Below are 27,308 nucleotides of genomic sequence, written 5' to 3' on the forward strand. Positions count from 1 at the left end.
GCCCTGAACTACTAATAGAAATACTGGTGCCTAACAGAATAACAATTAACTATTGATGAATTTCAGACCAGTCGTCTCACGATTCCACTTATCCATGCTGTAGGTTTTGTAGATATAAAGCTGCAAGTGTCTCGTTTATCTGCAGTTTTTTTTCGTAATATTGATTACCATAATTCCGTAGAGTACATAATGGAGTTAAAGTACATAAGACAAAATGCTTCATTTTGAAATTGACTAATGTTTCTGTAGTTTTGGTACAAATTTATTTGCTAATATAATTCTGCTGTATTTACAATATACAGACGAGGTTATAAAGGTGCTGGATTAATATTCTGTTTAAAATTTCAAAATTGATATCAGGATGGGGTGACTTTTCTGTACACCTATACTGACCTTTTAAAAAAATTTTGCTGTTTAATTTTAGATTATATAGTGAAGAACAAATTGCTTTCCTCCTGTGTGATTGGAGATAATATTTTAATCTATACGTATGTTTTGTTAGAGACCCGCATAGATTATTTGATGTAAAAACAGAAAATGCTGGAAAAACTCAGCAGGTCTGGCAGCATCTGTGGAGAGGGAAACAATTAACATTTCGAGTCCGTATGACCCTTCTTCAGAGCCAGACCTGAGTTTTTCCAGCATTTTCTCTCTTTATTTCAGATTTCCAGCATCCCCAGTATTTTGCTTTTATCTTAGATGATTTTATGCGCAGGGATACTTTGTAATGAGGCTTTATTTTTTCGTAATGCTTGGTCAGTGGAACTTCATAGACTAATTACAGACTAGAGCAGTTTACTTATGTTTTTAACGTGTAATTATTTGTGTTTAATTTTTTTATTGATCACCTCCAATCATCCCAATTGATTGGGGGGGAAGGGGTGCCTGGTGATGGGGAATAGGGGGTGTGGTTCCAAAGGGCAAAGTTTCTTGAGATATTTTCATACCAGCATATTGATAAGTGATCTTCTTTTCTTGTTCATAGGTTGTGGGTGTCCCTGGTAAGGCCTATCCTTATTGCCTATCCCTAATTCCCCTTTAGAAGGTCGTGGTCCCCTTTATGAACCGCTGCAATCCACATAGTGCAGGTTAAGGAGGGAGTTCCAGGATTTTGACCCTGCGACAATGATATAGTTCCAAGTCAGGATGGTGTGTGGCTTGGAGGGGAACTTGCAGGTGGTGGTGTTCCCATGCACCTGCTGCCCTTGTCCTTCTAAGTGGTAGAGGTCCCGAGTTTGGAACAATGTGTAACAATTCCCATGCTCTTAAGATTCCATTGGGTGTAACTATTTCTTTATACAGGTATGAATTAGTAGTCTCTTGTTAGAGAAGATGTTTAATCCTTTGCTGTATTTTCCCTAAATATGGTTGCCACTGGTGTTAACATTGTATTCCAAACAGAATATTTTCCATTTGAACAGTAAATTGAACTGAAAGACTTCATTCTTGCATCCTGTGAGGTAAGTCGAACATTGGCTGACATGAACTCTGTGCTAAGACCAGGACTCTTGGTGTCATCACTACACTGTTTTTGCAGCATTTCAATGAGACTGACACTGGCTGCTGTGGAGAGTTGATCTAGTTGAACACAATTAACTCTGAGCCTAATGCTTGCTCAGTAACACATAGGAATATTTTCGATAAGCTACCCCGTGCTGCTCTAGCATGCTCCAGCAGAATAAATCCAAAATGAATTTACTATCACTAATCCTTTGGGTAGTAAACCCAGGGCACTCAAAACTGTGGACCGCATGCCTAATGCCTTCTGCTTTATTAGTATGTATTTGGTTTATCGTGCTGATATAAATCGTAGTAAAAATTATGAAATTGTAGGAGCTGTACTGCCTGGTGCAGTATGTTCATTGTTAGAATGGGTAGCTTTGAGTTTTTGAATGCTGTATGTAGTAAACTCGACCCCTTTTCTTCCCCCTCCTTCAGGAATGTAGCTGCTGCAAATAAATAACTTTCCAGTGCAGCCACTACCAGGGTTCAGGGCAGTGATTTTTTTTTTTATTGACTCAGGCAAAAAGTGGGGAGGTGATAGAATCATAGAAATGATAGCACAAAAGGAGGCCATTCAACCCATTATGCCTGTGCTGGCTGTTGGAAAGAGCAGTTGTGCATAGTCCCACATCCCCATTTTTGTCTCTAACCATGTAAGTACACAAGTAACCCAATGTTTTTTTTAAGCGCCTTCTCAACTTGTCCTGCCACCTTTTTAAGGATTTGTGTTCGTGAATATCTCTTTGCTCATTTACACTTTTCAAAATCGTGCCATTTGTACACTATATTTCATTTAGCCATCCCAAAGTGCATCATTTCGCATTTGTCTACGTTAAACTCCACTTGCCACGCTTCTACCCATTTCATACAAAGATACCAGTTAGGAGCAGGAGTAGGCCACTTGGCCCTTCGAGCCTGCTTCACGATTCAAGAAGGTCATGGCTGATCTGACTGTAATCTTCTGCCTACCCCCGATAACCTTTCACCCCCTTTTTTATAGAGAATCTATCTCTCTTTGCCTTGAAAACATTTAAAGACTCTGCTGCCACTGCCTTTTGAGGAAGGGAGTTCCAAAAACTTCCAAATTTCAACATCTTGTCTGTCATCCTGAAGCCTATAACTATCCTTATTACTATATACTACTGTACTTTGCCACGGTTGTATCATCTACAAGCTTTATAATGCTGCTGTATACATCCAAGTCTAGGTAGTTTAGAAAAATTGAAGAGATTAATGAGCCTAAAACTGACCCTTGGGGAACACCACTGTAAATCACCACCCAGTCTCAAAAAATTTATGGACCACCTTTGCCTTCTGTCAGTGAGTCAACCCCTGACCCATACTGGCAGTTTCCCTTTTGCTTAATGGACTTCCATCTTCTTAAGTCTCCTGTTTGGCACTTCATTGAATATCTTCCAAAAGCATATTTATCGCACCTACCTTGATCAGCCTTCTGTTAGCTCATCAAATGGTTCAATCATGTTCACTAGACATTACTTTAATAAATCAATGCTAATGCTCCTTGATTAACCCACACCTTCCAAATGAGAGTTTATTTGATCCCTGATGATGGCTCCCAATAACTTGTGCATCGTGATTCACTGATCTAAAGTTTCCTGGTTTAACCCTCTCTCCTTTCTTGAGCAGTGGTATAACATTTGCAACCCTCCAATCCCCAGGAACTACTTTTGTATCCATTGAGGATTGAAAGATTGCTACCAATGCCACTGGTGTTTCTATCTTTGCTTCTTTCAGCAACCAAGGATGCATTCTATCACAACCAGGTGACATCATTTTACTACATCGTCTACCTATTACTATTCTGTTTCCCTTTCCTCTTTCAGTGTAACCTGTATATCCTAGGCTTCCTTTTGAAGCCAATTGCAAAGTATGCTTAATACTTTAGCCATGCCCTTTGCCCTTACATAAAGATTTATCTTTGATTCCCTAATGGGCCCAACTTTTGCTCAAGCCTACAGCCAATGTTTATAAAATGTTTTAGGGTTTAGTTTATGTTGCCTGCAATTTTTTTCTTGAAACTTCTCCTCCTTGTCTCCTGCATTAATTTTTTCAATTCCCTCCTGTTCTTCCCATAACCTTCCTTGTTATTTCCAGAATCTTGCCCCTGACTTTTGTCATAAACTTCCTTTTTCTGTTTTACTTTAACGTTATTTGCTTTGCCATCCAGGGTACATAAGCTTCGGATGCTTTATCTTTTCCCTTCAAAGGAATATGGCTAGTTTGTACTTGAACTACCTGTTCCTCGAATGCCTTTCATTACTCCGTTACTGCTTTACCCTGCAGTTGTCTTTGCCAATCTACCTGTGCTAGGTCCCACCTTGCATTACTAAAATTAGCTCTTCCCCAGTTGAGCATTTTCACCTTTGATATTTTCTCTCTTCCCATTGCTTTAAACAAACTAATATTGCTTTCATGAGGATAGATGCATGAATGTCGTGGGAACACCACCAACTTCAATTCCTCTCTTTTTTTGGCAGTGCTTGTAATCAAACATCGAAGTTTACAGGACTAGTACATTTAAAAAGTTTGGATTAAGACTGACTTTCAAATATTAAATATAAACTCAGCAGCATCCATGGCGAGAGAAACAAAGCTAATGGGCTACATTTTCTCCCCCATTTGGGGCTGTGTGCGGAGATGGGTAGCGTGAATTTTGTGTATGCCCCCTCCAGGCCACTTTTCCATTTTGAGTAGCTAATTAAGGCGCCTGGTACTACACCAGCCAGGAAGCACCTTCTCAGCAGCAGACTGGGAGGCCAGCCCTTTGAACAGGCTTTGTAGCGCTCCCTGCCTGCCTGACCACAGCTGCTGCCACAGGCTCCTCTGTGGAGGAGCTTCCCCTCCACAATGATGACTCAGCTGCTACGGCAATTTTTTAATTTAAACGTTTAAATAGTTAGAGACTGCTTCAAGATGAAGATGCCATCACCCTCTCTTACCTGGACTGCTAGCTGTGCTCCGACCTGGAGGGCCTCCCGTTTGTCCTCAGTTTAAGGATGGCGAGGTCGCCTTCTAGAACTGATTCGTCTTTTGGCGGCGGGGAAAACCACTGCAACTGTTTTCCACATTGCCCTAAAATTATTGATGGTGAATTCCAACCTCTGAGACCATTCTGTACACTGAAATTTCTGTTTGATTCTTAAGGTATTCATGTGTGAGCTGAAAAATTTAGTGTAAGATTAACTGTGATCATTTTTTGGTCTTTACACACTCTGTATAAAGTAGGAATGTTAAGTTTTTGAGCTCATTTGATCTAAATTTATGGAGACTGTGAAGCTGTTGCTGTTTCCATTTGGATAACTTTTCTATCATGTCTTCAATTTCTCAGTGCAATTTAAAAAAAAAATCAGCTAGTTTCTTAGCCTACCATTATATATCAATTTTCTATTATGCAAATCCTTTCTTTTCACCGAGTCAGACACAAATATCTGTATCGTAAACTTGGAATAGCTCTGAGTGCTCTATATTTTGGATGCAAAAATTAAATGCACTTTTAAACCACTATTTTCAACTAGCGTGCCCTCGTATTGCCTTTATTAACCAACAGATCCTTATCCTTGAAGTTTTTTTTTTTAAGAGCCGTTTTTTTACAGCATTACAGCATTTGAGAATTAGATGGGTGCTAAATGCTGAGTTCTGTTCGTTCAACTTGTAGCTACTGATTCGCTCAGACTTCAACATTAATATGATTACTGAAATAGAATGGAATTTGCCACTTTGTATAGCGGGGATAACATTGTGTTAACAAATGGAAAATTATAACAATTTGTGTTATGTAAAGCCTGGAATCTGTTTCTAAACTCTCTTCTGGTCTGGTGCAGCCTGCACTGATTAACATAAGTGAAGTGTGCATTGTTTTGTTTTTGTGTCAAGTACAAAATGCAGTTAACACCTGATCAATTTTTAACCATGAGCTCATGACTAAGAACTTCATTTATAACATGGAGAACAAGGAGGACTAGTTTACATTTAAAGTATTTTCCCCTCAATCAAAGGTTCATTTTTTTTTAAGTTGATTAAAAATGCAAGCACTCCAATGTCAGTGACATGTGAATGAATAGTTCAAACTTTGATCTAGTTCACAGCGACTTTAGTTTTGCCCCTCAAACGTAATTGAGTAATCCAAGTTACTTCTGTCTCTCCTGTTTTTTAAATATTTAAAATGTTGCAAGTGACAATTAACTTCTAGAAATGAGACTCCATCTATGGATTAGAGGGCCCCTATTTACTGTGTATTTTTTTTATTATTAGTGTTGTGATTTACTTTGTCAATTTCAAGCTACCAAGATTTAAAACTGTTTTTGTTTTCAGGTGTTGAAGCCTCCCCCCAGGACAGGTTTCTGGTGATGGCTGCTGAGATGAACCAAGCAGCAGGAGGGGGCCCTCCTGACCTGGGTCAGTTCTGGAAGGAAGTTCCTAGAGACCAAGTGATGGAGCACAGGTATTGAAGAATCTTTTTTAGTCCAAATCCTCCACTTTCACCTTTATTACTTTTAGCCACTTGGGTTCTGGAGGTGCATGACTTTGCATTTATTTCTGATCCTGAGTTGAGGTTGTAGCCACATTTGATCTAGTCATGACTGGTTACACCTTTTAAATATTGAATACTTACAGCACACCACCTCCGCCTTCCCTGCAGGGACCTTTAATTCATATTTTTATCACCTTGAATGTTGAATTCTGTACACCTCACCTGACTCTCACTCTTCACAAATGGTAGCTTGTTCCCAACATTCAGTGACTTTACTGCACAAAATGTTGCGTGCCTGTCGCTTTCTCCTTGCTATCCATGGCCTCCGTGGTCCTCACTAATCACTGTCTCTGACAAAAGGTGTCTCATTCCTTGGCAGTAGCACCACTCTCTCAAGTCAATCTTTTAATAACTGTTAAAAGCAATATAATCTATTTTGTCGGTCTTGGCTCAGGGGTAACCTGAAGGTTGTGGTTCATGCTGTACTCCAGAGACTTGAGTACGTAATTTATGCTGACATTTCAGTGCAGCACTGAAGGAATGCTGCACTGTCAAAGGTGACATCTTTCAGATGAATGTTAAACTGGCAATCTGTGGATTGTTTTTGGCATGTAACCAATCCCGTGGCACTATTTGAAGAAGGGGTGATGGGCAAGCATTCCCTCTGGTGTTCTAAACAATACTTATCCATCAACCAACATTTAAGTGACCCAGAAATTGCTTGCAAAATAGCATCTGTCATTATTAGCGTGGGTTTAAAAAAAAGCAAACAACTTGTGACTAAGAACAGCTATGACATAAGTTTGATTTATCACAAACTGCTGGATAATTGGAGCTAGTTGATGAAAACCATGCCAAGATGAAAAAAATTATTAGTTCGCCATAAGTGTCGCTCCGCATTGTGTGCCACGAAATTGCTGGATTTACACCTTTGGTCCAAATTAATCTCGTAGCCAATTAGGGCTGGTAATTCATATCAGTAACGTTTTTTTTAAAATCATTCATGGGATGTGGGCTTCGCTGGCTGGGCCAGCATTTATTGCCTATCCCTAGTTGCCCTTGAGAAGGTGGTGGTGAGCTGCTGCCCATGTTGTGCTGTTAGGAAGTTCCAGGATTTTGACCCAATGACAGTGAAAGAACAGCAATATATTTCCAGCTATAGTGAGTGACTTGGAGGGGAACTTTGAGGTGGTGGTATTCCCATCTATCTGCTGACCTTGTCATTCTAGATGGTAGTAGTCGTGGGTTTGGAAGGTGCTGTCGAAGGAGCATTGGTGAACTCTTGAAATGCATCGTGTAGAAGGCACACACTTCTGCTACTGTGCTCCGGTGGTGGAGGATGTGAATGTTTGTAGATTTGGTGCCAATCAAGTGGGCTGCTTTGTCCTGGATGGTGTCAAGCTTCTTGAGTGTTATGGGAGCTGCGCTCATCCAGGCAAGTGGAGAATATTCCATCACACTTCTGACTTGTGCCTTGTAGATGGCGGACAGGCTTTGGGGAGTCAGGAGGTGGGTTACTCATCGCACTATTCCTAGCCTCTGACCTGCTCTTGTAGCCAGAGTATTTACATGACTAGTTCAGTTCAGTTTCTGGTCAATGGTAACTCCTGGGATGTAGATAGTGGGGGATTCAGTGATGGTAATGCCATTGAACATCAAGGGGCGATGGTTGGATTCTCTCTTGTTGAAGATGGTAATTGCCTGACACTTGTGTGGTGCAAATGTTACTTGTCAGCCCAAGCCTGGATATTGTCCAGGTCTTGCTGCATTTGGACATGGACTGCTTCTGTATCTGAGGAGTCGTGAATGGTGCTGAACATTGTGCAATCGTTAGCGAACATCCCCACTTCTGATCTTATGGAAGGAAGGTCATTGATGAAGCAGCTGAAGATGGCTGGGCCTAGGACACTACCCTGAGGAACTCCTGCAGTGATGTCCTGGAGCTGAGATGACTGACCTCCAACAACCACAACCATCTTCCTTTGTGCTAGGTATGACTCCAACCAGTGGAGAGCTTTCCCCTGATTCCCATTGACTCCAGTTTTGCTAGGGCTCCTTGATGCCACACTCTGTCAAAGGCAGTCACACCCACCTCACCTCGGGAGTTCAGCTTTTTTGCCCATGTTTGAACCAAGGCTGTAATGAGGTCAGGAGCTGAGTGGCCCTGGTGGAAACCAAACTGAGAATCCGTGAGCAGGTTATTGCTAAGCTTAATAGCACTGTTGCTGACCCCTTCCCTTACTGATGATGGAGAGTAGACTGATGGGGTAGTAATTTGCTGGGTTGGATTTGTTCTGCTTTATGTGTACAGGACATACCTGGGCAATTTTCCGCATAGCCAAATAGATGACAGTGTTGTAGCTGTATTGGAACAGCTTGGCTAGGGGCACGGCAAGTTCTGGAACACAAGTCTTCAGTACTATTGCCTGAATATTGTCAGGGTCTGTAGCCTTTGCTGTGTCCAGTACCTTCAGCCGTTTCTTGATATCATGTGGAGTGAATCGAATTTGCTGAAGACCGGCATCTGTGATGGTGGGAACCTCCAGAGGCGACCAAGATGGATTATCCACTTGGTACTCCTGGTTGAAGCTTGTAGCAAATGCTTCAGCCTTATCTTTTGCACTGATGTACTGGGATCTTCCATCATTGAGGATGGGGATATTTGTGGAGCCGCCTCCTCCAGTAAGTTGTTTAATTTCCACCACCATTCATGACTGGATGTGGCAAGACTACAGAGCTTAGATGTGATCCATTGGTTGTGAGATCGCTTATCCCTATCTGTCACTTGCTGCTTGTGCTGTTTGGCACGCAAGTAGTCCTGTGTTATAGTTTCAGCAGGTTGACACCTCATTTTTAGGTATGCCTGGTGCTGCTCCTGGCATGCCCTCATGCACTCTTCATTGAACCAGGGTTGATCTCCTGGCTTGATGGTAATGGTAGAGTGGGGGATATGCCGGGCCATGAGGTTACAGATTGTGGTTGAGTACAATTCTGCTACTGATAGCCCACAGCGCCTCATCGATGATCTGTCTTGAGGTGCTCGATCTGTTCGAAATCTATCCAGTTTAGCACGTTGGTAGTGCCACACAACACGATGAAGTGTATCCTCAATGAGAATCCGGGACTTCATCTCCACATTGACTGTGCAGTAGTCACTCCTACCGATGGACAGATGCTGTTACGGCAGGTAGGTTGGTGAGGATGAGGTCAAATTTGTTTTTCCCTCTTGTTTCTCACCTGCCGCAGACTCTACCAGCTGTGTCCTTCAAAACTCAGCCAGCTCAGTCAGTAGTGGTGCTACCAAGCCACTCTTGGTGGTGGACATTTGAAGTCCCCCACCCAGAGTACATTCTGCGCCCTTGCCACCCTCAACATGGAGCACTGATTCATCAGCTTAGGGAGGGTGGTAGGTGGTAGCAGGAGGTTTCCTTGCCCATGTTTGAGATTTCATGCGGTCAGGAGTCGATGTTGAGGGCTCCCAGGGCAACTCCTTCCCGATTGTATGTCACTGTGCCACCACCTCTGCTGGGATGGTGGTGGCTGGGACATTATCTGTAAGGTATGATACCATGAGGATGACTATGTCTTGTGAGACAGCTCTCTAAATTTTGGCAGTATTCCCCAGATGGAGGACTTTGCAGGGTTGACAGATTGCCGTTATCGTTTCCAGTACCTAGGTCAATGCCGGGTGGTCCATCTGGTTTTGTTCCTTTTTTTTGTGACAATTGAGTGGCTTGCTAGGCCATTTCGGAGGGCATTTAAGAGTCACTACATTGCTGTGGGTCTGGAGTCACATGTAGGCCAGACCAGGTAAGGATGACCTAAAGTGCATTAGTGAGCCAGATGGGTTTTTGCAACAGTCAACTTTATTTCATTAGACTTTTAATTCCAGATTTTTATGAATTCAAATTCCACCACCTGCTGTGGTGGGATTCGAACCCGAGCCCCAGAGCACTACTAAGGGTCTCTGGGTTACTAGTCCAGCGACATTACCACTACGCCATCGCCTCCCCCTTATGACATGATTTATGGTCCTGACATGCCATTCAACTTTGGAGACCTGAAAAAGTAACAGTGATACTTTTGCATGTGGTAATTTGTTCCTAGAGGTAATTTTAATTTTTTTTATGACTTCTCATTTTGTGTGTTCTTTCTCTCAATTGACCCTCTCTTTCCCCTCTTTAATAGAAGGCTGCTCACCACCCCCTTCTCAAGGACAATTAAAGATGAGCTGGCCCTTTCCAGCTATGTCCACATCCCCTGACCTATTAAATATTTTTTCTGCATCCAATTTGACTCTTAATTTCCTATCATAGTTTGTTTTTCTCCATCCCTAAATGTCATTGTTTGTAATCACCTTAACCAATGTTCATGAAGTCCTAGATGTCCCATTATAAGCTATCGCTGTGCCATTATAAATTCATATTTTTTGTAATTTGGGGCACAAAAATAATGCAGCCTGAAGGTGAGTTTAAAAATCCAATTCGCAGCTCTCCTGCTTTGTGCTGCTCTAGCAATTTCTGGGCTAATATCTGCTCATTTTAGTTTTAGAAAAGGCTTGCGCTCGGCTAGATAAGTTTAGATCAGTACTTGATAGCATTACTTGACATCTGAGGGATGTTTTATTTGGATATGGTATTGTGGAGGACCTTGAACATAAAAAGTAGGTCCTTTAAAATCCCAGATGTAAAAATCCTGCCAGCAAGTTATTTAATAAGATGATTTCAATATGACTGCACCAAGTAATGAGATGCTCAGCATTGAGTTTATTTGAGGATTTCATCAAACTAAATAAATGTTTGAAGAGCAGTGAAGCTTGATTCAGCTACCAATGTATGGTCATGCTCATTTATGACCATCTACATATGAGGAAGCTGATTATAAGTTTGCTGCTGAGTGAAGCCTGAGGAGATCCAGCTGGCTTTCCAAGTTTGACTACTTGAGTTGAGTTTATCCAAATTATAGCTGGGAGATCAGGGAAGATGCCACCGCCACCTCACCCCATTAAATTTCTGTCACTGAGTATCTTAAACAGCTAATATGAATGTCTGTTATGTAAATTTCCACAAATTATTCACTACTTGATTTTCTTCCAGTCACCCTAAATTCAGTTAGTGCTATTTAAAGGTTATAGGGAATGAATTTAGCATCCCGATTAAATCATATTCCAGCTGTACTTCATTTCCTTTACTGCAGACATTTAAAGAGAAAATAGGGATATATGGATGAAACAGGAAATTGCATTAGAATAAAGATGTCTGTTGTACATGATGTTTCCTCATGAGGGAATCCTGAGATTTTTGAGCCAAAATGAACAGTTAAGATTGCAACAGCAGTAGACCGAACATCCAACTGATCAAATATCAAAACATTAGCCTGCTCTAAACATGCAATATGTATTCATAGCATAAATAATTTGAACCAAGTCCCTGAGCTGCAAAAGCAGATAAAATAATGAATATTTCAAAGTAGAACTGAAAGCTTTTAAGGGAATGGGAATAAGCCATGTTTGCATCCTAACAATTTACCGTCGACATCTCCCAGTGCCATTTGAGTTGTTTGATCACTCTTAGTTTGCTCTGTGACCACACCTTAATACACCCTTGTTCTCCTTCTCTACCTCCCTATGTGTGTGCAGATACTCAGCTACAGCTACTGCTTTTGGGCTTCAACTGAATTCCATAAATTAAAATGTATAATTTCTACCAAGCAACCATATAGCACATTCTGCTTTTGTAATCCTGAAATTTTGGAAACCGGAGTTGAGGGAAGGGAATATTGTAAACTTGTAATGCAAAAGGTTGGCACTACTAGAATTTTGCAATTTTAGCCTTTCTGTACTTTTTTTAAAAAAAAGTATAAATTCTTTTTCCAAAAATGAAAGAAGCAGTATTATTATTGCACTCTTGTTTGACTTAAATTTTGGGGTACTGTTGAATATCAGTTTCCAATAGTACATTTCTTCAAACAGTAACCTGAAGCGCATATGAACTTAATTTTGGAAGGTTGCCACTTTGGATATTAACACTAACCAAATAATTCTTTTGTACTTTACAGATTAAGGTGCCATGTTGTAGAAAGTTATAAAGCTATTAATGCTGCCAAGGAGAATTCCTTTAAAGGTTTTGCCTTTAGTTCCGGCCAAGAAGATTTGCATTCGAAGGTAGGTAAGCAATCAGTTTGGGCTAATCCCTTACATAAAATAACGTTGGATTAATATTTCATTCTGCATACATGAAACTAATCAAACAGATTTTCACATTTTCTACCACTATCTTTGTTTGCTTTTTGCTAACAACTGCCTTTTGAAGCTCGTGTAACTGTGAAGATTCAGTTTCTGTGGGTTTAAGATGTTCTCACTTGCCTTTCTATGCACATCCTCACTCTTATTCTGCCATTCATTAGAGCAGGAATAGGCTGAATGCCCTTCCTGCTTGTTCCACTATTCAGTTAGATCATGGCTCATCTTAACTCAATTTACCTGCTATGATTCTGTAAATCTTTGACAAAAATCTATCTCAATTTAAAATTTTCAATTGACCTAGCCTCAACAGCTTTTTGAGGAACGTTTTCCTGATTGCCATGACCATTTGGGTGAAGGAGTATATCCTGACATCGCCCTGAACAGTCTAGCTCAAATTTTAAAGTTTTGCCCCCTTGTTCTGGACTCCCCCACAAGAGGAAATGGTTTCTTACCACCTACCCTATCAAATCCTTTACCTCATCGGGCGGGCTCGGTTGGCAGGGGATAGGAGGTAGCGATCAAGGCCAGATCGTGATTTCTCGCTGGCGGGCCAATTAAGGCCCACCCAGCGTGAAACGCACACTACTGTGCTCAGTGCTGCCTGTGTGGTAGGGAGAGGAGGGCAAGCGGGGAACTTTGCGCATACATGCAAGTACGTACACGAAAAGCTCCCTGAGGCACAGAGCTGCCTCAGGGAGATGAAGATATAAAGAATTAAAAATAAAGCATTTAAAAGATGTTAAAAAACATGACCCCTCATGTGACCCTGTCATATGAGAAGGACATGTTAGAAATTAGTATGTAATTTTTTTTAATGACGGATGGAAACCTCATCCCGCCAGAGGATGAGTTTTCGCAAAAAATGCAAAGGCCACTTGACCTTTTTGCCTGCCCACCAACTGTAAAGTTGGATGGGCAGCAAGAAATTTAATTCAATTAGATTGTTAATGGTCTGAAGAGGCCTTTTAATTGGCGCGCACGCTTCCGATTCCTGCCTGCACCCGCCGACCGAAATATTGTGCGAGCGCACGATGACCTCAGGATGCATGCCCAATGTCATCACGCGTCATTTTCCACTTGCTTGAGTCGGGCGTGTGCCCGCCCAACAAGCTAAAAATTCTGGCCTTTATCACCTTAAACACCTCCAATTAGATCAGCTCTTAATCTTCTATATTCAAGGGAGTACAAGTCTACTGTAAGCAACCTGTCTTCATGATTAACCCTTTTAGCCCTGGTATCATTCTGATAAATCTGTTATACGCCACCAAAGCCAATATGTCCTTTGAGGCCAGATGCCAAGAACTCAATGCAGTACCCCAGATGAGGTCTAATTTTATTCACTTATAATGTCCATTTAGATAACAGTGACTAGATGAGTCAAATTCTGTTTTACCTGCTTGGATTTTTACCAGTGGTTTGGGGAAAATCATCTATCACAGAAAGCAAGACCTTGTCCACAGATATTTTTGACTTCACTTTGTTATGTGAACATGACTAGAACCCCTTTGCTACAGCTGCCTCTTAACATGCTTTCAGTCTCCTTTTGTTGCCAATAAAAATGAATTCTATGTAAGACTTGCTCCCGTATTTTGGGGAAACCATTCTAGTGTAGCTCTTGCATTTCTGGAGAAGGTACTTACAAAAGCCTATGGTCTGAGTGAACACTGTCGCTTTCAATCTCAAATTTATGGTCAGTACTATTTTTTTTAAATAGTTTTGTTTAATTGAGCTCCAACTGCACCATTATAGTCATGCTTCATTCTCCCTGCATCTCCACTCTGTTGAAAAAAAGATATATGCAATTTAATTTCCATTTTCTCGGATCATGGAACTCCTCATCTATCTCCGGTCTTCTTTCCCTTCTACAGTCTTAAAGTTTGTAGTACTCCGGTGATTAAGTGTTTATAGTTAAATTGTTGACTTTTACAATGCACATGCAATATAGCATTTAAGTTAAAAGCAGATGATGTTGGAAGGACTCAGCAGATATTTGAAGTGCACAGGCAAGTTCCATTTTAGGTGTAATCCTTTACCACATGTGTCCAGGAGAATTATGCCTGAAACATAACTTACCTGTTCTCTCCACAGAAGCTGGATGTTTCATAGCATTTTCTGTTGTTCAGATTTTTAGCATCTATATTTCTTTTCTGCTTTCCATTTATGACAGCACCCAGTTAAGTTTACACAAAGGCACTGGCCAAGCAGTCATGTTTTATATCATTCCTTGAGTTTGATTCATGGTGCAAGATTAGGTCAATGTAATCCATGATTTTTGCAGAATACTTCATAGTTTGGAATCCTATCTCTAATATCCCAGGCTCCTTTTTTGGGGGGGTGGGATGGGGAGAAACAAGCTTACATGCACCTTGTGGCTAAAGACTCTGGTTGTCTCTACTCCTCCTCTTCGTCCTCCTATAAAAGCATAGAACTTGACATATATGTTTGGGCATATTGCAAGTGCTGTAATTGTGAACTGATAACAAAATGTTGAAAGTCCACGGGATTTGAATCAACAACTGAAGAGATGTTTTTTAGTGTAGACCCTTCCTCACCTCATGATGAATGAAACATATTGACTCAATTCTACTTTTCAAGAGAATTATAGTGTAATTGATATTGCAAAACTAATTCTTGTGAAATCACAGGGCAATTACCGTGTCTTGAGGTTTAATTGTCATTTTAAATATTATCTCGGACAGCATTGGTGCTCTTAATTAATTGGTTACAATTAATCATTTCAAGAAAAAATGCTATGAATATACACCACTGGGCCTATAAATATGAAACAGTTGGAAAATGGAAGAATAAAAGGTGCATGTACACAACTTAAAAGATTTTTTTACTGACTGCTTTTTACTGTTACTGTTTTTGATCTCTGGAGATCTACCATCATGTTAACATTTACACTACAGTGTTGCTCTGCTGATAGCAGTTATGTTAAGGAGCTGCTACTATAGAAAATCTGAAGATCAACATCTGGGACCCTGTCAGGGAAAGCTAGTGCCAGCTGTGTACTGGTGTGAGACAAGATTTGAAATGACGGATCCTCAGCCCTGCAATACAGAATAAAATTCTAGCCTTATTTCCTACCACTAGATCCTTACTCAGTTTACATGATTAGGGTTTTGAGTACTTCATAATGAAATTGGGTGCATTGTTACACCAGGGGCAGAATTTTTCCCTTGGTGTGCAGGGGCAGTCAGGAAGCCGACCACCACCCTGCGATTGGCACCGTAACGTGATTTCACGCTGGTGGGTTAATTAAGGCCGGCCCAGCGTGGAACGCAAGCAACAGCACTCAGCCCCGCCTGTGCAGGCCGGGGGAGGAGGGCGAGCGGGCCTAGCGCGAACGTCGCACGTGCACGGGAGAGAGCGCTTCAATCTCCCTGAGGCATGGAGCTGCCTCAGAGATGAAGCGCTGTATAAAAAAACTAATGAAGAAAATTAAAATGTCATATGTCAGAAAACATATCCCCTCATGTGACTGTAACGAGCAGGGACATGTTTTTAATTCAAGTGTAAAATTTTTATTTATTTTTTTTATTTACTTTTGGAAACCTCATCCCGCCTGTGGATGAGGTTTTCTAAAAAGTGCAAAGCCGCTTGGTATTTTCTCCTGCCCGCCAACCGTAAGGTTGGACGGGCAGCAAAAATTTGAATGTAACGACTTTTTAATGGCCTTAACAGGCCTTTTAATTGTTGGCGGGCGTGCTGCCAACTCCGGCGGGTGCCTGCCGGCCGAACAAAATATCGCAGGACTACGCGATGATGTCGGGCCGCTCGCCCAATGTCATTGCACGTCATTTTATGTTGGGCCAGGCCAAGCATACGCCCCATGTGCTGAGCTAAAAATTCTGGCCCAGGAAACATAAGGATGTGCATTAGCAGTCAAGAGCAGCATTGGTGACTTGCATGCAATACAGACAGTATGGCCTGGGTAGGATTTAGTGATGACAAAATAACTTGAAGGAAAGCAGTAGGTTGTCTGTTGAAATATGATTTTAAATTTTTCACTTAAAGATTACTTTTCATGCCCTCATGTCATCCCAAAGTGTTTTACAGCTAATTAATTACTTTTGAATTTTAATCACCTGTTGCAGACAGACGAAGTAACTAATTTGTTTACAATAAAGTCCCTCAACCAGTAAATATGAAGACTTCCCTGCCAATGTGTTTCCAGTGTAGTTAGTAACCTAAAATTACACCAAATATAGGGCAAAAAACAGGCCATTTAGCTCAACTAATGTGTACTGGTGTTTATACTCATCACCAGCCTCCTCCCATTCCTTCTCCTTCATCTCAGTCTTTCAGCATATCTTCCTTTTCCTTTTTCTCTTGCACTTGTTCACTTTCCTTTTGAAAGTGCCAGGGCAGTTTTCCTCAAGCACTTCCTGTGGTAGCGGGTTCCCAATTGTAATCACTGAGCAAGTACTTCTCCTTATTTCCCTATCAGGTTATTGGTAACTAAGTGGAAATATTCTTTCCTGTCCAGCCCATTTATAATTTTGATGACCTAGCAGGTCACCTCTTAAGTCCTTTTTCCCTAAAGGAAAAAGCCCCAGCTTGTTCAACCTATCCCCAAAGCTGTAACCTCCCAGTTCTGGTACCATCTTTGTTTTTATTTTCCTTCTCTGTCCTTTTTATAGTTGAGGGATGAATGTTGATTTTAACTTGCACAGAATATTTCACTCACTGCCACCACCGCACACTCAGGAATTGTGGAGCTGGGAGCTGGAGAGGGAACCCCACTGAAGAATGTAAAATAGGCAGGAGAGTGGGACCAGGCCAACAGCTGTCACTTGACTCGTTCCAGTGTAAACTACAGTACTATCCAATACATTAACTGGCATATGATGCAGTTCCCTAAGCAGTGAAAAGAATTTCTAATATGTGCTTCCGTATATATGATAGTGTTTAGGTGGTTGGAGGCACCTGATGCTGTGCTGTGATGGAATGTGGGTTATTTTCCCTTGCAATGAGCTTCTAATCTTGCAGAATGGAAGTAAAATTATATTTATTAGAGGAAGAAATAAAAAGTTTGAGGTGTGTCGATCAGTTGATGCTTATTAGTAGCTGCCTATTCAGTTGTGCCATGAGAAGATTTTTTTGCCTTCTCAACCATGTGTGCCTGGAGAGCAACTTAGAATTAATAGAATTGTGCCTTTTTGGATCCATTCTCCTGGTAGTAATTTTAAGGATCTAATCACCATAGATTCCATCTGTCCACTGTACTGTTCTTTTCATTATAATATAAATTAGCATTTCATAAAGTTGCTTACAAAATACGTGACTAAAGTGGAAGTTTTGCAATAAATGAGGAAGCAGTAAAACCTTAAAATTGGCTGAACATTGTAGAGAAAAGGGAAGGGATTATAGTTTACTCCAGTAGAAATAATCTGTTTGATTAACTTTAAGACTTATCTGTTCACTATTTTACAGTCATTGAAATATTTAAAATAGAATAAATTTGTAGATCTTAACCAAAATAAGATGTTTAGAGAAAAGGCATGAAACTCCAATCAACTGAAATTTAACTGCATAAGTTACAAATTTACTTTGAGAGTATTAGCTAATTCTTGGTATTAAATAGAACAAAAACGTTTTTTGAAGCGAAATTTGATCGGTGAATCAGGAAATAGGATTTATGCATAATAGTTGATTGAACATTGAAAGTATCACAGTATGAGTATACCAGTATTTTTAAAAAAATTAATTTATGTAATGTGGACATCATTGGCTACGCCAGCGTTTATTGCCCATCCCTAATTGCCCTTGAGAAGGTGGTGGTGAGCTGCATTCTTGAACTGCTGCATCCCCTGTGGTGTAGGTACACCCACAGTGCTGTAAGGCAGGGAGCTCTAGGGTCCCAGCGACAGTGATGGAATGAGGATATATTTCCAAGTCAGGATTGAGAGTGCTTTGGAGGGGAACTTCCAGGTGGTGGTGTTCCCATATATCTGCTGTCTTTGACCTTCTAGATGGTAGTAGTTGTGGGTTGGAAGGTGCTGCCTAAGGAGCCTTGGTACATTTCTGCAGTGCATCTTGTAGAAGGTACACACTGCTGCCACTGTTCGTTGGGGGTGGAGGGAGTGAATGTTTAATGCCAATCAAATGGGCTGTTTTGTCAAGTTTCTTGAGTGTTGTGGGAGCTGCACTCACCCAGGCAAGTGAAGAGTATTTCATCACGCTCCTGACTTGTTCCTTGTAGATTGTGGACAGGCTTTGGGGAGTCAGGAGGTAAGTTACTCGCTGCAGGATTCCTAGCCTCTCATCTGCACTTGCAGCCACAGTATTTATGGCTAGTCCAGTTCAGTTTCTGGTCAATGGTAAGCCCCCAGGATGTTGATAGATGGTAATGCCATTGAATATCATGGGGCGATGATTAAATTCTCTTTTGTTGGAGGTGGTCATTGCCTGCCACTTGTGTGGCGCGATTATTATTTCCACTTGTCAAGCCCAAGTCTGGATATTGCCCAGGTCTTGCTGCATTTAGACATGGACTACTTCAGTATCTGAGGAAATGCAAATGGTGCTGAACATTGTGCAATCATCAGCGAACAACCCCACTTCTGACTTTACGATGGAAGGAAGGTCACTGATGAAGCAGCTGAAGATGGTTGGGCCCAGGACACGACTCTGAGGAACTCCTACGGTGATGTCCTGAAACTGAGATGACTGACCTCCAACAACCATCTTCCTTTGTGCTAGGTATGACTCCAACCAGCGGAGAGTTTTTACCCTGATTCCCATCGACTCCAGTTTTGCTAGGGCTCCTTGATGGCACACTTGGTCAAATGCGGCCTTGATGTCAAAGGCAGTCACTGTCACCTCACCTCTATTGTTCAACTCTTTATTTTTTGTCCATGTTTGAACCAAGGCTGTAATGAGGTCAGAAGCTGAGTGACCCTGGTGAAACATAACTGAGCATCAGTTAGCAGGTTATTGCTAGGCAAGTGCTGCTTGATAGCACTGTTGATCGCCCCTTCCATCATTTTACTGATGATAGAGAGTAGACTGATTCGCCGGTAATTGGCCAGTTTGGATTTGTCCTGCTTTTTGTGTACAGGACATACCTGGGCAACTTTCCACATTGCCGGTTAGATGCCAGTGTTGTAGCTGAACTGGAACAACTTGGCTAGGGATGTGGCAAGTTCTGGAGCACAAGTCTTCAGCACTATTGCTGGAACATTGTCAGGGCCCATAGCCTTTGCAGCATCCAGTGCCTTCAGCTGTTTCTTGATATCACATGGAGTGATTCGAATTAGCTGAAGACCGGCATCTGTGATGCTGGGGACCTCTGGAGGAGGCAGAGATGGATCATCCACTTGGCACTTCTGGCTGAAGATTGTAGCAAATGCTTCAGCCTTTTGCACTGATGTGCTGGGCTCCTCCATCATTGAGGATGGGGATATTTGTGGAGCCGCTGCCTGCAATGAGTTGTTTAATTGTCCACCACCATTCATGACTGGATGTGGCAGAACTGCAGAGCTTAGATCTGATCCATTGGTTGTGGAATCGCTTAGCTCTGAAACAATGGATTGTTTCAATTGTATACTGTTTGTAAATACGAATATATGAACAAGGAGCAGGCGTAGGCCATTCAGCCCTTCGACCCTGCTCCACCATTTATTAAGATTATGGCTAATCTGATTGTAACCTGAAATCTGTATCCCACCTACCGCTGATAACCTATCACTCCCTTACTCATCAAGAATCTGCCTTAAAAATATTCAAAGACTCTGCTTCCACCACCTTTTCAGGAAGAGAGTTCCAAAGACTCACGACCCTCTTAAGTGAAAAATTTTGCCTCATCTCTGTTTTAAATGAGCGACCGCTTACTTTTAAACAGTGACCCCTAGTTCTAGATTTTTCCACAAGAGGAATCACCCTCTCCACATCCACCCTGTTAAGACCCCTCAGGATCTTATGTTTCAATCAAGTCGCCTCTCACTCTCTTCCAAACTCCAGCAGATACAAGCCTAGTCTGTCCAACCTTTCCTCCATAAGACAAATCTTTGAAAGAAACTTTGCATTAAATTTTGAAAGGTACTTGAGACTGCCACCAATATAGTTTTGTTGAATTTTAATAAAAGTTTAAGAGAGGGTGTAACTTTACTAGCTATACAGCGAAAATGTACGACTGACAAGTAGCAAATATTGGTCCAAATCAGGTAGGATGGTCAGCATGCGAAAACAGTTCTTTGTCTCTTCACTATTTCTCCTCTTGGTGCTCAGGTCTCCTGGACTTCTGGGTTTGACTGGAATCTTCCTTAAGGGACCTTTTCCACCACCTACTGTATACTCTGATTTTTTCCGGATGGATTATTGACAAGGTTTTTTGGTCCTGTAAAGATTTTATTTCTTTTCAAAATACCCTATCAAAAGTTGAGGTCTTTGTCTAAACTTTGGGTTGAAAGTTCCACCTTTGTCATTTACCTGCCATTAGCTTCTTGAGCCTTTGCTTGTACCATTTGCCCATGCTTAATCATTCTTATCTCATCTCCTTATTACCTCTCAAGCTATTCTTCCCATACTAGCTCCATCCCCCCAAGTAACATTCCATCTCTGTACCAAAGTAACTCTCAAAGGTGTATTCATTGCACTATCAGTTATTTATGTCCAAGGCTGTTCGTAAGACCTGCTAACAAGCTATTCATAATGGTCATTCAGTGCTGGTGTTCTTATTCTTTATCAGGCTGTTGAACCACACTATCATGTACCATAATCATTCCCACACACTAATGAATATATGTACTTCAGCCTGCATCTTAGTTAAGCAAGGTGAAATGAGAAGTCTTAACACAGCTTTGTACAGGTAGAGCACCTCAAATCCGGCCCCCCAAAAACCAGACATTTTTTCACTGTACCCCAAATGGCTTAGCGAACTTTGATCTCACCTGACCCAGCTTGGAAAAGCCTGGGGAGTTGCTAAATCAGACGTTTCCCGCCCTCAGAGTGGCTTAGCAAATTTGGACTCTAAAGGTGTCAAGGGGTATGGAGAGAGAGCGGGAGTATGGCGTTGAGATAGAGGATCAGCCATGATCATATTGAATGGCAGAGCAGGCTCAAAGGACCCAATAACCTACTCCTACCCCTACTGTCTATGTTTCTATGAATCTTGACCCCCTTGACCCCCCCCCCCCCCACAGAACGCAGACAGATCTCTCTATTGTGTCCCCCGTTCACTAAAATAAGGGGTTCTGTTTTTTTTTCCAAAAACCGGTGTGTTTTGAAATCCAGCATGGACTCGACCCCAAGGTTGCTGAATTTGAGGCACTCTACCTGTGTTACTGTTATCTCTTCATACATTGGTCCAACAATGGCCCTTTGTTCAAACTAACTAACCTTATCAAAGAATAATGATCTCTCTAGCCTGGTTTTCATGGAAATGAAACCTTAAACAATTCCCGGTTAAAAAAGATGAACTTGCAACACTAACCCATTCTTTTACTACATAAACCCTATTTCTAATTTCTAACAGTAAATCCAAAGTATACACCCAAAGAAATCGAACTGAGCCTAAATCAAGCCATTAGATCACATGCAGATCCGGTTATTTTCACTATCATTACAGAAAGTTTAGAGGCTGAGATAATAGTGCAAAGATCATTTAGGGTTTTAAGTCATTGCTTAACTTTTGCTTGTAAAATAGTTCAATTTTGTTTTTATGATTTCAGTAAAGTGCAACAGCAGGGATGTGATTTTGCTTTTAATGGTGAATGCATTGCCAAAATTGGCCTTATCCCCTCTGGTCCTTGACAATGCTGGGTACTGGGAATGTGTGGGCTTCTCCTGTGCCACAAGTAACTATGAAGAAAATGGTGTAATTCCCTCATTTGTATGTCATATATATGGGTAGGCGGAAAGGGGACAGGAATTGATTCAGATCCTACCCAGAATATGTTTTTCTTTCATATCTTGGATAATGGAATTTCAGGGCTCATGTCTTGTGACTATAAAACCGGAAAAAAAAAGCTTCAATTTTGTCACAACAGCTCTACTTGCATAATTCAGTCAACTTCCAATCAATTTCACTGTTTTCCCAATAATAGCATGTTCTTTTCTAATAGCTGTATGTGCAGAACTTAATCAAAAGATTTTTAGGCAACAACTACTTGCATTTATTTGGCAGAGAAAAATGAGGAAGGAGTTTGAGCTTAGGGCCTAGGCAGCCAAAGCACCGGTGGAGTGATTAAAATCTGGGATGAGCAAGAGGTCAGAATTGGAGGAGCTCTCAGTTCTTGGAGGATTGTACAGCTGGAGGAGTTCAGAGATTGAGATGGGCGAGACCATGGAGAGATTTGAACGAGGGTGAAAATTTTATAGTCAAGTTGTTATTGAACCAGTGGAGATTAGTGAGCATAGGGTTGATGGGTGAAAAGGAGTTGATGCAAGTTAAGATGAAGGCAGCAGAGATTTTTGGATGATCTCAAGTTTACAGAAGGTGCAAGCTGCAACTCTATACGTGACAAATCAGAGGCAGTGGACGGGTCGTGAGGTAGAATTGGATGTCGTCAACATACATGTGAAAAGTGACATGCTTTTGCATGATGTTGCTGATCGGCAACATCATGCAGATAAAAAATAAGGATCTAAGGATGGATCCTTGGGAGACTCTGAGGTAATGCTGTGGGAGCAGGAAGAGCCATTGCAGATCATTCTTTGGCTACGAATTGATGGCTAGAAATGGAACCAGGTAAGCATAGTCCCACCCAGCTGGATGACACGAGGCGTTGGAGGAGAATGTTGTGGTCAATTGTGCCAAAGACTGGAGATGGGTTGCAAAAGATGGAGAGGGATAGATTACCAAGGCCTCAGTCACATAGAATGCAATTGGTGACTTTAAGGACTGTTTCAATGCTTGGCAGCTCTGCACCTGATTGAAAGTATTGAGACATGCAATTGTGGGGAAAAATGAGCATGGATTTGGAAGATGACAACAGAATCAGAATTTTAAAAAGCAAAGTATGGTTTGCATGGCCAGAGGGGCAAGGGTGGGTTTTTTGAGGGGGGTGGAAGATGGTGATCGGATGTGGCCTGTGCCTGTTAATGCCACATTCGCTATCTCCAATGATGTGGTGCTCTTGAGTGTTTGTTTACAGTATTTTTATAATACATCCTTCAAAAAATGTCTTTCATTCAACTGAACTTAAATTCACTGGCCTGGTAGTTCCTGTGATTTTCACTTTTTAAAGTGAGCTACTCTCCCTTTCCTCAAACACTATAGGATAGATTAAATCGGGTTCTGCAGTCCTAAACCCATTAAACTTGATGAACACCATCAGATGTGTTATACTACTTTTACTTAAATACTAATCCTGTTAAGCATAAATGTCACATTGTTTTCAGAAGCTAAGACACACACAGTAAATATTTTATAACTCGGCTATTTCCTCATCTTAAACCAAAGAAGCACCAGTATCTTTTTTTTCTCCCCACCTGCTGCCAGTGCAGCCTAGATTCTCTGTACAGTAGGAACATAAAAGGGAAAAATAGATTTCAAGTCTTAAATACAATATAGTGGTCACAAGTTATCCCATATATATGTATATACTGTTGCTTGAAACCCATCTCTGACCAAGCCCTCAGAACTACATTAAATTCCCCTTCTGGCTCAGCATATTTTCTTTGTGCCTTTTTTTGACATGCCTTGAGATTATTCTTTACATTTACACAGTGCTTTTAAATGTAAACTGTTTTACAGGGAGCAAGAGAGACTCCTCTTAAAAATGAGGGGTTTTGTTTGCCTTTCTTTTAGTATTGCCTTCAAGCACTCCCACAGCCAACTGCGGGGTAAATGTCTTTCTACTCAAACAATGTATTTTAGCTTCTACCTTAGGAAAGCACCAACTATCTCCGCTCTAGCTTTTATATATACTTTTCCAACACGACTGAATTAGGTAGCCAATAATTGCCAAAAAAGGGCTGGTCAGTGCAGTATCCTCAAGGCATTAGAAGCTAAGTTTAGGCCCGGCAAACTAGTTTCATGTTTTTCATGAGCCACACATTCCTCGTGTAGAATAGTCTATTCTATAGGCTACAATGCAATGTAGTGTATTATAATTGTCTTGTTAAAATGTTCGGACTTTGCTAGTGGAAGCAGTATATTGCTAATATTTTTTTCACCTCAGCCCAATAGTTCTGTAGTTGGTTGATTATATTTAAAGGTTAGCTACCTTTTTGTAACTCCATATACTGATGAATGACCACAATGTGTGACTTCATTACTGATTTTTGCATTTAAATCATAGTAACCAAACTATGATAAATCATTAATGTTTTGCCTTTAATATTGCATTTTTGTTTTTAACAGGTAACCAAATTAATGGCATCCAGTAGACGACTCGAAGAGCAGATCAACCGTTGTGTCTGGTTCCAGCAACTATTAACTGCCTTGGTTACGTTGTTAGTGGCCATCATCAGTCTGTCCCTGTATCTGCACTCCCCAGACAAAGACAGGCAGTAACCGAACAAGCTTCTCGATCCACACAAGACCTTTGTAAACCAAAGTCTCTGATTTTTAAAAAAATCTTGTTTTCAAGTTGCCAATAATTCACATGTTGGAGGTGTCAAGCTGACCAATTTTTGTTCATTATAACTGCCGTTTTTTAAAAACAATTTGATAATGTTTGTATATAAGAAACTAATTTTCATCTTGGAAAAAAACCTGCCTAACGATGACCATCTTAATGAATCATGAATAATTGTGCAATTTGAAGCCAATCTGTAATATATCTTGGTGCTACTAACTGAAATGACTCAAAATGGTTAATCCACTGTTCACCCTGGAAATATTTGGGTAGAGTTCTGAAGCCCTTTCCATAAACAAACGTCCATGTCAAAATGCACTTTGATATCTGTAAATGCTTGCCACATGTTATGGAGCAAAATTTTTTTTCTGGTAGTTCCTCAATGTGCTAGATGATGAATTGTAAGAAAATATTGGACCATCCAGTGATTTTGGGCTCTGGGGCGGACAGAGGTCGTTCATTACCCTTTTAAATGCAGTGGTGACAACTATTGAATGTACCTTTACAATCAAAAAAATGTCATTTACTAAACAATTGGTATTGACTGTTTGCCAGCCTGATGAGTTTAGTCAATGTGAATGCAATTATTAAAAAGAAATGAAGGTTCCCAAGTTTACTTTAAGATTGTTTCAGATAAACCATGTACTAGCTGCATTTATCTTATACAATAGTATACCAACATTAGATTTTAGATTTGTTTAAAATGGAAATGCTGGATAACTTAAAACTGTTGTAAATGATCACGTTTTCTCATGCTTTTTGGAAAGTAATTTTCCTTATCGGTTTAAGTTTGCGTCATGTTCTAAGTTTAATGCTATGTACCGAATTCAAGATTCTGTGCCAAGGAACCCAAGTACATGAATGCAACAGTTCACTTAGGTATGTTATTTTCTTCTGGAATAAGCACACAGGAAGAACAAAGTGTGCCCAAACTGATGGCAGCGAACTGTAGCAATGTTGCCCCAGAAGCCCAAGGTAACTCGATCTCACTTGCACTTGATGTTTGCTTTTTCATTGAACTTTTTGTTGATCTGGAGTTTGGAAAAAGTCACCAGTGCTGTTGCCTTATTAAATTAAAATGTTGATATCTGTTCACATCAAAAACAAGAGATGTAGGCAAATTTCACGAAAACGGAGTTTAAACATTTGATGACTCCTGAATCTCTGTGCCCACAAAGACTTTATACTGACACTGGAGAAATGAAGCACCCCATGGTCCGGAGGAAACTTAATTCCATTAATCACATCTCTCCTGCAGTCTGGTTGCATGGGGATTACCTGCCTCCTTTTGAGAATTTTGTGCCACGGACAACCCCAAACTTAATGAAAAAGTTGATAGTGACAATTGATTCCTTTAATAGAAAATGTTATCATTACAAAACTGAAGGTAAGATTGTCACTAGGACTTCATTTGAAATCCATTTAGTGCCAGGTGCTGTAAACTGATATTTGTCTGTTCGCAAACCTATACTGCAAACATTGAACCGAGTGTATCTACCTACTTTATAAATGCAATACTGCAAATGCTTCATTGATACACTGATTTTAGTTTCAAAAGATAGCATATCAGAAAATAGTGCATTTTAAAAAAAGTTTCAAGCAACGATGCATTGGAGATAAGTTAACCAATATATAAAATGTGAAGTTAATCACTTCATTAAGCGAGCAAGAGCCTTACTGAATTGTAGTGCTAGCAGTGTGGCAGTATTCATTTTGTTTTTTTTCCAGATATTTTTTGTTAAAACAAATAATTGTGTAGCACTGGAGCTGAAAATAATCTGTTGTGATTAATCAGCTAGTTATTTGGGGTTCATATTTCACACCAACAAATATAAAAATCAAATCACTTATAAAGCTGTACCATATTTAAAACTTTTTCAATAGAACTGTAATTCAGTACATTAGTGTACGGATTACCAATACAAAAAGCTGGCAATTTAGATTAAAATGCACTTTATGGTATGAAATTGCTGATCATATTGCCTTTGACACTCCAAATGGATTGTTTGTTAGTGTTTTATATTGTTTGGAAATAAACATTCTGCAATCACATTACATTAAGTAGCTTTATTTGTTCTTTAAAAGTTTAACTTTTTACAGAAATACATTTTTGAGTCTAAATATGGAAATCGAAAGTAGTACACAGGTATAATATATCAATTACCCCAAGTGTTCAACACTAGAGGCTAGCTCTTGAACTTCCCTTTCATTATACCTAAAACGTGATCTTGCAATGTAAGAACAAATGTCAGATGAATTAAGAACATCATGGATACCTCTTTCTCTCCACCTCCCCCACCCATTGCCACTCCAGAACTAGCCATGCCGCTAGCCAAGCTGTTCCTGTACAGCTACAACACTAGCATCTACTCAACAATGGAAATTTGCTCATATATGTCTACATATAGTGGGATAAAACCAAACTGGCCAATTATCACCTGGCATTCATGAGCAAAGTGTTTGAAGATTTTGTCAGCAGTGATATCAAGTGGCAGTTACTCAGTAATAAACTTATAACCTTCTCATTAATGGTCATAGT

General features: G+C 40.5%; 1 protein-coding gene across 2 annotated transcripts in view; it reads left to right on the forward strand.

The window, feature by feature from the left end:
- mospd2 (motile sperm domain containing 2) overlaps positions 1-26,824 on the forward strand; it is a 97,218-nt gene extending 70,394 nt beyond the window's left edge. Inside the window, exons 13-15 of one of the 2 annotated variants that reach the window (XM_078559365.1) lie at positions 5,836-5,965; positions 12,053-12,158; positions 24,553-26,824. In XM_078559365.1, the coding sequence (XP_078415491.1) occupies positions 5,836-5,965; positions 12,053-12,158; positions 24,553-24,705 (389 nt within the window). In that variant the 3' untranslated portion in view covers positions 24,706-26,824. Of the gene's footprint in view, positions 1-5,835; positions 5,966-12,052; positions 12,163-24,552 lie in introns of both variants that reach the window. The other variant, XM_078559366.1, reaches the window with a different exon arrangement.
- The last annotated feature ends 484 nt before the right edge of the window (positions 26,825-27,308 follow it).

The sequence above is a fragment of the Cetorhinus maximus genome, chromosome 16 (genome assembly GCF_964194155.1).
Source record: "Cetorhinus maximus chromosome 16, sCetMax3.hap1.1, whole genome shotgun sequence".
Lineage (NCBI taxonomy): Eukaryota > Metazoa > Chordata > Chondrichthyes > Lamniformes > Cetorhinidae > Cetorhinus > Cetorhinus maximus.